Raw genomic sequence first — 11,107 nt, 5'->3', positions numbered from 1 at the left:
TCCCTCCAGCCTGGCCTCACAGGGTCTTTCCACATTACTGAAACTTTCATGAATATAAAAAAATTCCACTGGCTACACTGTGACTCCACCCAGAAGGAGCAGCCCGTTTCACCACCCCATAGACCGCAGCATTAAAAAACCCCCACAACATAGCAGTACTTTTTAATTTCAACTCAACTGCTGGCAGGGCTGGGTGCAGGATTTGAGCCTATTATTGTGTTCAGATTCTGCCCCCAGCAGGTAATTGTGCCCTGACCATTGTGTGTAGAGGTCCGTGGTGGACACTAAGCTGCCTTCATGGACACACACGTGTGCACGGGCAGTGTCAGGAGGACAGTGATGCCTCTAGTCATGTAAGGGACAGCCAGCCCAGGTAAAACCCTGGTCTTGGTCTGATTTGAAGTTCAGGTTTTTGATATGCTTTCAGTATCATGCACTTAACCTTCCTCAGTTGCCAGTAAAACACCAGATATATAAATGTCTAAAGGAGATGTGTCAGGATGGAGCCTGGTGCTTCTCAGTGGTGTCAAGCAATAGGACAAGAGGCAATGGGCAGAAACGGATGCACAGGAAGCTTCATCTGAACATGAAGAACTTATTTACTGTGTGGGTGACCATTCACTGGAACAGATTGCTTAGAGAAATTGTGGAGTCTCCCTCACTGGAGATAGCAAGAACCCTCTGGATGCAATCCTGTGCAGTGTGCTCTAAGACAACCCGGCTTGAGCAGGGAGGTTGGACCAGATGACCCTCTGTGGTCCCAACCTGACCCTTTCTGTGATTCTGTGATTTTATCCTCCATCTGATCAAAGACACCTGAGGGATTTTTGGACACCAAGACTCTCAAAAATTGAGTTAAAGCCCCTGAAGATGTAATACAGTTGCACACACTCCACCTGCAGCCTGTTTTCTGTATCCTTAGCATATATAAGTGTCATCTGGAGGCTCTTTGTGAGGGCCCGGGGACTCCACAAATGCATTCCAGTTGGAATGGTTGTAGCCAGGTGGGGACAGACCTCTCCTCCCCAACAACTAGCAACAGGAAGACGACAGGTCACCGTCTGCAGCTGCACCAGGCAAGGTTTAAGTTGAACATCGGGAAGATTTTCTTCACCGAAAGGGTGATTACGCATTGGAATGGGCTGCCCAGGGAGGTGGTGTAGTCACCATCCCTGCAGGTGCTTAAGGAAAGACTGGACGTGGCCCTTAGCGTCGCGGTCTAGCTGACACGACGCTGTTGAGACTCCGTAATCTCAGAGGTCTTTTCCAACCTAAATGATCCTATGATTGCAAGAGCAACAAGCACAGATGCTCGCGCAGCGACCTGGCCTCAAGGCAGGCCGCAGAGGCGACCCGCTTTCCCTCACGCCCCCAGCCCGCGGGGACGCGCCCCGAACCCCCGCTGCGCTCCGCCCCGCCAGCCGGCGGGAAGGGATCCGCCCCTCCGCCCCGCGCATGCGCGCCCGCCTCGCGGCTGCCGCTCGCCCCTGCGCCGCCGGGGGCGCTGCCGCGCGCCCGCGCGCGCCTCCCGGGGGCGGTTCCCGCTGGGGTCCGCGCCGGGACGGCGATGGCGGCGGCGGCGGCGGGAGCCGGGGCCGGGGCAGCGGCGGGCGCGGGGGGCGGGGAGCGGAGCAGCACCCGGGACCGGCTCCTGGCGGCGCTGGAGGATCTCGAGCTCTTGGCCAGGTACCGCGCTCGGGCCCCGTCGGCCCCGAGTGGCGGCGGGGCACCGGGGGCGGGGTGAGGGCTGCCGGCGGGGCGCGGGCGCGGAGCCGGGGTTGGCGGGCGGAGCGGAGCGGCGGCCCCGGAGGTTGGGATGGGATGGGAGGGGAGGGGCCCGGCGCCACTGCGGCGCTGGCCCGACCCGGCTGGTACGCGTTTTCCTGCTCTGGCCCTCCTCGGGCCGGCCCTGCCGGAGAGGGGCTGGTGCTGCGCCGGGGCTCGGCCCGGCCCTGCGCAGCGCTTCCCGGCGCTCATCCCGCTGGAAAGCATCGGTCGTTTGCAGAGAGAAGGTGTAGCTTCCTTTTTCTCCCACTTGCCTTTCTCCCTTGGCTGACACCTCTGCTTCCTGTGAAGTGCACACTCACACGCCGATTTTAGGCATTTTATTAGTCACTAAAAATATGCTTAAGTCAGAAATACGTAGATGGTGTGGCATGACATCACCTGTTCAGGTCATTGCCTGTATTAGTGCCACATTCACTCCAAGTAGGCTGCAGCGCTTGTCTTCAGAGTGATAGAAATGCTCAGATACTTAATCCAGGGTCTTTAGTCCAGGCTGGTAATCCTCATCCAAATTGTCAACCATGTCGTGGAGGCACAGCTGGCAGTGAAGTTCAGATAGTTCCTAATTATTTTCCACACCTCAAGGAGAGCAGGAATTTAGGAAAACATTTTCAGTGGGAATACCTGTACTATCCATGTGGCTTGCTCACTGAATGAGTTCCAAGACTAGGATATGCTATTGGTGAGTTGCTCTCCTTGTGGCAGGTTAAGTTTTATCATGTGTCACAGATTTTATTGAGACATAAGGGTTGCTGAAGAGCATATGTTTATTGAAAAATGAAAACAAGCTTATTCTTTATGTATATTGCTAATATTTTTTAATGCTGGAACTAGTGTTCTACCACAATGAAGCCAGAGCAATTCTCAGCAAAATTTAGTGAATCTTCCTGTTGATCAGCTAAGTGTTGCAGCACCCTGGGGCTAGGCTTTTCTCAGTTTCAATACTGGTTTGGTGGTAGGGACAAAAATTAAGCCATATGTCTAATCTGTAGCCTTTCTATAGTTTTGAATCTATGTCTGTGCATTACCTGGCTGACACAGGGTAGAATTACAGCACTAGTTGACATCACCTTTGATGGTGGTAGGTGACCTACTTAAAATGGATTTTATTTGCTACTGCTCAGCGTTGGTCAGGTAGAATAAAGCTTTAGTAACAGTGACAATTTTCTTTATTGTCTAATTGTTTAAAATCATAGTAGTGTTCAGGAGTGACCAAGAGATATAGACCAAGATCAGAGTTTTACTGGGGATTTTTTTAGACATTTCTGGCCCCAGTGCTATATTACACACACACCCCACTATGCTGCTTACACTGGACCAAGCAAAGAGTCAGTACTTCCAAGGGCAGTGTCTCCAGATGACAGTTACTTGTGCTTAGGGTTGAATTGCCATTCATAGCCTTAGAAGCCAAATGACTTTGCTGAATTTACAGAAAATGCCTTTTTGCATCATGGTACCCAGAGTTCTTGCTGGCTTTCTGAACACTGGCAGAGTATCTGGATATCTGGAAGAGTGATCAAGAGGTCTGTTTGAGAAGCACTTCTAGCCTAGCACCAGAGTATTACCAGGGTTCTTTTATATTTTTTTGTGTGCTTGATGCATAGCTAATATACCATTGTGGGAATATTTGTTGTAAAAGCAGTTCCATAACAGACTCTGTTGGTATTTGAAAGTGTAGACTTAATTGCTCTAAATTACAAGTATATTGGAGAAAAAGTGGAAAAAAGTAGAGAAGTAAAACAGTGAAGACCCTCTTGCAACAAAGAAAGCTAGTAGAAGAAGGATCTGAGTGCACTCCATTATGCTGTTTCTTCTCTCAGGTTCTGTTTATGTCTTTTATGGTTTAACAGGAACTTAGCACATTTCTTGTTCAAATACATGAGGGTTTCATGAGCTCAAATAACAAAAAAATATTCTTTCTTGGTTGAAAAGTCCCTGCCCACACTGTACTATAAAATATAAACTGCTCAGGTCCATGAATACTTTCATAATTATACCAGTACTCTGGTAATTTTGGGATGACTTGATGTGAGAATGCTGTAGGAAACTGTGCAAACGGAGTTCTCCTTTCAGGGAACTAATTGAAATTTTGGCAATTTCAAGAAACCAAAAGCTTCCACAACCAGGAGAGGAGAGCCAGGTAAGCTGCCTTTCTGAATTGCATTTCTTTGGGTAAGCATAATGCTTTGCTTCTAATTTTTTTCCATTTTTTTTCTTTGTCCTTACTTTCTCCTTTTGTCCTTGCCTATATTCAAGTTAATGGTCATGGTGGGGCTTTGGCCCTGCTACAGAGGCATTATTGGTTCTCCTGCAGTTTATTAATTTTTTATGTGCTTCATAGGGCGTTTCTGCAAACAGGAAGAAATTTTCTTTCATTTTTCATTCAAGCAAAAATACTCCTATGGATGCCATTTGCTCTTCTTTGTAGCATGACTGAGAGTGTGTTGTTACTCTAGCCAAATTAAAAGTTCTACAAAACTGTTGTTCAATAGATCCTGGAACTGCTGATTCAGAGAGATGGAGAGTTTCAAGAGCTAATGAAGTTGGCAGTTGATCAGGGAAAAATCCATCATGAAATGCAGCTTTTAGAAAAGGTAGTAGAAAAGCGGGATAATGATATTCAGCAGCTGCAGAAACAGCTTAAAGAAGCAGAGCACATACTGGTAAGTTCATAATGATGTGTTTGCTTTTGAGCATCTTCTTGTAGAAAAGGCAGTTCTGGGCAAAGTGGTGTTGTGTTAGTTTGAGACGATTTAAATACTTAAAACTTCATAAGAGTGTAGTGGTTTGGGTTTTTTCTCAATAGTCAAACACTGTTTAGTTATCATGGTATTAAGTTTTTTTTTATAATGCTAATTTGCTTCTAAATCTACTTTATTTCTGTGTATTTTAAAAATGTTCATGGAAGTTTCTCTTTTAAAATGCAATTAAATGGAAGGGTTTATTCACAAAGTTGACTTTATGTAGACGTTTATAAATTAAATATGTATTGAAGGTTTGGTTTGCTTTGTGGGTTTTTTTTTACAACTAGGCAACAGCTGTTTATCAAGCAAAGGAAAAACTGAAATCAATTGAAAAAGCACGAAAAGGTGAGTATCCATAATTGTACATACTACATAAATGCAATTCTAAAGAAAGCTCAAATTGGGCATGTTTTATTTCTTTTAATTTTACTATCACAGATTTCAGATGCTTTGTAAACAAATTTCCATTTCATTATGAAAGTGTAACCATTTTCTCAGAATAAAGACAGCATTGAATTTTGTATTGTAGCAAACATATTTTAAAACATATTTTAATATGAAAGTGTCTTAGCAGTCTTCTTGGATTGATAATAGTATATCTGATTACCTAAGTGCCTTACCAAATTGCCTCAGGAGGATGCTAAGGAAAGGGAGAGAATATATGTGTGTATATGCACTGTATTTTGAAAGACTGAGTAGTTGGTGATACAAGATTGTAATTGTAGGAAATTCCTGCCATTCTGTGGCACTTAGCAAGCTGAACCAATTTTTTTTTTTTTTTCTGATAAGAGGTGCAGAAGTGAGGGAGAAGGCATCTTCTGTAGGTTGTTTTGTTTCTACGGTGTCTTTTATAATTTTTTATGCCTTTTTCATCTAAAAAATCAAGGAGTTTAATAAAGTTTCTGTTAATTTAATACAGGCACATATTTGGAAGGATTCTTCTGAGTACAGTCTGTAATTACTAAATGAACAAAAAAAACTTTGCTACAAAAAATTCTATAATAAAGGAGGAGCTGAAATTTTAGAAAATTTTTTGTGCTTGTCAAGTACATGTATTTAAGAGTTTGTGTTTTTCACGAGGTTGGAGAACTATTGATATTGAAGATGTTTTGTACTTGTGTGTGTAAAATCAGTTCACTGCAAAGCTCATCTGTGTGTAGTTTGAGAATCTTCTAAACAGTCATTGCATTTGAACCAGGCTCTTCATGTTTGGCAAAATCACATCCCTAGTCTTTTAGATACTGGTGGCCAATATTCTGAAATAATTAAATGCACAATCTCTTGAGAATGCAGCAACATTTTTTTCTGCTCTTGCAGGTGCCATTTCCTCTGAAGAAATAATTAAATATGCCCATAGGATCAGTGCTAGCAATGCTGTTTGTGCCCCTCTGACATGGGTACCAGGTAACTATTGTGTTTATGACAGTAGATTTTTTTAAAATCATGGTTAATATTTGGTCTTAAAATGTTTTTATACAGCAATAGCCACTAGTGTTTATTAGAATATCATTGTTTTCAGCTGTTACATCTAATATTTAATTCTAAATATTTAGTTTTATCTAAAATGGATATCCAAAATCCTGTGGACTTCATATACATTTCCAAGAGGTTATGAAAGTGTCTGCTTTCATTAACAGACTGGTCTCCTCTGTTCTCATTTGTTTGCCTTTTTCCTCTGAATGTTTACCCTCATAGTGTTTACCCTCATTATAAGTCAAAGCCAAGTATGCTAAAGGCTTTTCTGTGTGTTTGGTTGTGTTCCCTCTTGCCCCTTACAATATTCTTTCAGAAATGTTAGTAAGCAGTGGAGCCAGAAACAGAACTTTTACTATGACCTGTTTCAATTTTGGGTACTACCCTCTTTGTCCAAAATGAACATGTGTTTGGTCCAATTTCTGTCCTTGCTGTTTAGCTGTGAAATAGCAGGGTGAGCAAAGGTATCTTTTAAACATGATAGGGCTGTTTTTTTTTTTTGTTTGTTTGAGTTGCTTTGGGTTGTTTGGGGTTTTTTTAATATGCTTTTTCTGCTAAGTTTGAACAAACAAAGAAAGTCCTAAGTGAAAGACAGACTTGGATTTTAATTAAACAGGTGTGATGCTCATTGCTCATCCAAGCAACCGGTATGAGGTTTTTTTGGTCATTAAACTAGGCTCTGAAGCTAAAGCTAATGTCTGCAAGACAATTGGTAAATATTTAAAAGCATTATTTTTATTTTTATTTTTTTTTCTTAAAGGGGACCCACGTAGGCCATATCCTACAGATCTGGAAATGAGAAGTGGTCTCTTGGGTCAGATGAACAACCCATCCACCAATGGAGTCAATGGACACTTACCAGGGGATGCACTTGCAGCAGGCAGACTGCCAGGTAAGTGAAACTCAGGGTTTTTTTTTGTTTTTCTTTACTGCTTACAGATTCACATTTCCCTTAGCAAAGGCAAATCAGAGGTAAAGCAATGAAATTTGTGGTTAATGTTGTTCCCTAGCAATGAAGACCTAGTAAAGAAAGGTAATTAGAAATTGCATAATTTTTTTCATTTCATGCTAAACTGCAGATGCTACAGCTAAGTCAATATAAACAAAATTCAGTTACCATAATTAATGTATTTTAAATAAATACTTAAGTGATTTCCAGACATATGAAAAAGAAGCACTTTGAGAACAGCTTTTGCTTAGTGGTGATGACAAAGCATGGAATTGTGAAAGCTGTATTTGGAAGAAAGATGGTTTATTGTCATTACCTACCTTTCTTTAAGTCCATGCTTAGAAGTTTTGGATTTAAAAGACATGGCAGGGGACAACTGCTGAGATAGTACACTGAGTGTAGGAATCAAGCTTTAATCCCTTAATTGCTTTGTGAAATGGACGCTTCCATTGACTTCAGTGAGATTCATTCCTTCGTGCAAAAACTGAATTTAGCAGTGAATTACAGTAATTGAATCAAGAGTTCAGTTGCTCTTTACCTGTGCAGCATTGATCTACTATAGTTAGACTAAATGGTGGAAAAAGTCTTAATTTGGCTTCATAGGAGATCTGTAAAATTTCTTACATATCTGTTAAGCCACTATCAGGCATTATGGAAAGCTTGCTTCCAAAAATCATGCTGAATTTATTAAAGAACCCCTCTAGCAACTCCACTGCAGAAATGGTAAATTTGGATTTTGTGTTTCTGATCATCTGTCTAACCCTGTTGTCACCTCTTAGGAAGTGACTTGAAATTCTGCATCATCTCACTTTGTAAACTTCTGGGCTCAGATAAAATGGGTCAGTGAACTGAATGGGAGTAGGACCCTGGCATCTGTCCATAGCAATGCACCAGGGAAATGCTGGGGATTGGCCCACATACCTTTTCCCTTCTTTTGGAATATGGTCAGAGGAGATGTTAAGGTTGTGACTTCCTAATGGAATTTGAGCATTTATTTGTGTATGTTTTGGTAGAGCCCCTTCTGGATGGCTCCTCTGCCTTAGAGGATGCAGACTTGATCCATTTACTTTTGAGTGCTGTATGGAATTTTCAGGAATTTTAGGAATTTTCCTTGAGAAGCTGGAAAATGTGGGATTTAAACTCCTCCAGTAAAATTCTTAATTGAGTCTTGGGCTCCTCTATCAGGTGAAATACGCACAAGAGGGAAAAGGGAAACACTGATTTACAAGAAAGCTGAATGCCTGAGCATTTTGTGTAGGGATGCTGAATCTGTTGGTGTGTGGAGGCATGTCCTGAGAATGCTAGTTATGGGATCTAGTCCTTTTGGAGACTCCGGCAGAGATGTCCAGTTACTGAGTCCTTAGTGAATGTGCAGACCAGTTTCTGGACTGCTTGGTAGCCTCCAAACCTTGAGGCTGCTTAGCATATACATTCAGCCTGGTTTAATAGCAGACTGCTTCTAACATTGAAGCATGGCCACAAAATGTAAAACACTAGCTTCTATTTTAGCTCATTCAGATAAAGGCGTTTCAGGCATATTTGGATAAAGCCTTTTTCTCAGAATTTTTATGGTCTGCCTGAATTTTTTTAAAATCTAATATTTTAATCTATTTTTGCATACTGACAGACCATGATAATTTTCATTTCTCCAGTAGGTGTGAGTGCTAAGTCAGTTCAAACTCTCCTTTGTAGATTAAAAGCTCTGTATTGAGTATATGAGTTATCAAGAGCCACCTACATAAATTGGCCTCTCTGGCAGAGCTGACTTTTAGAATTATAGAATTGCTCCATCATGAGATTTTTCAAGCTGTTGCTGGAGGGTTTAATCTGTCCAAAATTTAGAAAGTATTTCAAGATTTGTTTTCATTTTAAATTTTAGTTCTGGTTCAGCTGTCTTGTTGAATTTGTCAATATACAAAACTGAAAGTTTTCTTGATTTTGCCTCTTTTTTTCCCTAGATGTGCTTGCTCCTCAGTATCCTTGGCAGTCAAGTGATATGTCAATGAACATGCTACCTCCTAATCATAGTAATGACTTCATGCTGGAGCCTCCAGGACACAATAAAGAGAATGAAGATGATGTAGAAGTTATGTCAACAGACTCCTCAAGCAGCAGCAGTGACTCAGACTAGGGGGACAGTATCCCTGGTAGACCTTTCCTGTGGTGAAGGTAGGTTAGATACTGTTTGTCACAAACTGCAATCTCCTTTTGTTACACCAGCAGCCTTGTGTAGGGAGAAGATAACAGCTGGCTCAGAAATAGGGTGACTAATTTAAAACCTTGGACTATAGTCTTGTTTTTTTCCTCTTAGATGTTTTGGGAGCTGGGAGAAGTGTCTGGAAGCTGTCTGCTGCGGGAGAGATGTCAGATTTTCAGCGATTGTGTAAATGTATGTTTCCAAGAGATGTGTAAATATATATTTATATATATGTATTTACTATACATTAGATGACATAAGTTCCTGGGAAAAAATGTGTAAGGGGAATCCCCTTGTATGTTTGTTAGTAACTTTACTCTTTTGATGATAGCCTTTTCTATGCCACGGAAATGAAACACAAAGTTTGTAATGTATCTTTTTTTGTTACTGCCTAAATCTGTTCTTGATCATCTGTGTATCAAGAACAAAAATATGTCAATAAGGTGTAATAAAAGAGTTTGTAATTATTGTAATATATAATGAAGATTTGTCATAAATAAACTTGTCTTTGATCTAACTTCAATTTTCCAAACTGGAATCTTAGATGAGTTGCCATGTAATTTCAATACTCAACACATTTCATCCCAGTATGTGGTTGAATTCTGATTGAGTTTCACAAGTTTGTACTCCATTTTCCCCTATGCAAAATGCCCAGTCAGCAATTAGAAGCAGCTGAGGAGGAGTCAGAAGTGGAAAGCCTGTCCTTCATTTTCAGGTGAGCCCTTCCAGGTACACACAAAGCTGGGCTGACCCTGAAGCAGTGAGTGCCCACCCACAAGGCTGCCCCAAATACTTGGTTAAGTGTCCTGGGACCCTGGAGGTGACACGCTTTGGGGCATGCTGCAGGTTTAGCTCCTTTAAGATCAAAGTGCTCAAGGATTTTTTTGTTCTCATAATCTATAATTTTTTTAGTTCTTTGAACCTGCTAATTTGTTTACTTTTGCAATTACATTTCCTGCGTCAGCTGCAATGTTAGTTTGTCTTTCCAAAGGCACTTCCCTTGGCTTTCCTTTTCTCTTTCTGTTTTGCTTAAGGAGTCATTTTATGACAGCTGTTTTTCTCTTATGTAACCCTCTGATAGAATTTCAAAACTCATGTGAACTGTTGCTCCTGGCAGTTACAGGTTTCTGTCCTGCAGCACAGATCACAATTATCTTCCCTTTTCCATTTTGTGCATTCCTCACAGGAAGTATCTGATGATACTTCCTGTGAGGAATACTCCTTTGCTCAAGTAATCTTTAAGTGAGCATTGCTGCCAGTAATGCTGCCACCTGTGACCAGCCAGTAAAAATCCCATAGGGATGTAGAAAGGACTCCAGTCACATTCAATCACATAATATGGGGCAGTAGGTTTTGTTTTCAGAGAAATGGGGAATTTGGTTTTGTCTCAGCTGTTAGAAGTATTTTCAGAGTTTTTAACTGTTACCTCTTTCACAGCTTAAAGTTATTCATATACATACATTTTGTAACCTTTATTCAGTATCATGTTTTCCTCTTAGGTGCTTATCTCCAATATCTTTCCTCTTTAATTCACATTAATCCAAACACATGTGATACATGTGCTGTGTATCAGTCATTCTAGTTAACCTTGCCTACCCCTTATCTAGCTCACATTAGTTTTTTGTCTTAAAATATGTGTGATTAGAATCATACACAATATTGCAAAATGGAGTTTCTTAATGCTTTGTATAATGGGATTGGTATTTTCTTTCTAAATACCCCTCTCTTAACACACCACAGACACAGTTCACCAGCCTCTTTTATCTTCTAACTTACAAGGACATTCTTGAAATAGAATACAAAAATAAATAATTAAAACTCACAGGAAGTGTAGTGTTACAGTCTACCCAAAACTCTTCTATGCTGTATCTATTCACCAATTGAAATATTGTGAAAGCGGGTGATTATTTTCAGACATGAGGGAACTGAAGCAATGACCACTTCTTTTTCTGGTTTGTT

General features: G+C 41.1%; 1 protein-coding gene across 2 annotated transcripts; it reads left to right on the top strand.

Annotated features, from left to right (window-relative positions):
* The first annotated feature begins 1,528 nt into the window (after nucleotides 1–1,528).
* MED4 (mediator complex subunit 4) lies at nucleotides 1,529–9,680 on the top strand. 2 transcript variants are annotated; one of them, XM_077781406.2, is made up of 8 exons: nucleotides 1,529–1,686; nucleotides 3,859–3,925; nucleotides 4,278–4,448; nucleotides 4,817–4,874; nucleotides 5,847–5,933; nucleotides 6,763–6,894; nucleotides 8,910–9,120; nucleotides 9,263–9,680. In XM_077781406.2, the coding sequence occupies exons 1-7, from the start codon at nucleotides 1,568–1,570 to the stop codon at nucleotides 9,080–9,082; spliced, it is 807 nt and encodes a 268-aa protein (XP_077637532.1). In that variant the 5' UTR covers nucleotides 1,529–1,567; the 3' UTR covers nucleotides 9,083–9,120; nucleotides 9,263–9,680. The 2 variants fall into 2 exon arrangements, with proteins under 2 accessions (XP_077637532.1, XP_021384148.2); XM_021528473.3 differs by having other exon boundaries at nucleotides 8,910–9,680.
* The last annotated feature ends 1,427 nt before the right edge of the window (nucleotides 9,681–11,107 follow it).

Source organism: Lonchura striata, chromosome 1, assembly GCF_050655825.1.
Source record: "Lonchura striata isolate lonStrDom1 chromosome 1, ASM5065582v1, whole genome shotgun sequence".
NCBI classification, from domain to species: Eukaryota; Metazoa; Chordata; class Aves; order Passeriformes; family Estrildidae; genus Lonchura; species Lonchura striata.
The sequence above is the reverse complement of the archived record's forward strand: the minus strand, read 5'-3'. Positions and strand labels throughout refer to the sequence as shown.

Coding starts and splice junctions, on each gene's coding strand:
- MED4 (XM_077781406.2), top strand. CDS start 1,568: ATGGCGGCGGCGGCGGCGGGAGCCGGGGCCGGGGCAGCGGCGGGCGCG. Junction 1,687..3,858: donor GATCTCGAGCTCTTGGCCAG/GTACCGCGCTCG, acceptor TTCTCCTTTCAG/GGAACTAATTGAAATTTTGG. Junction 6,895..8,909: donor TGCAGCAGGCAGACTGCCAG/GTAAGTGAAACT, acceptor TTTTTTCCCTAG/ATGTGCTTGCTCCTCAGTAT.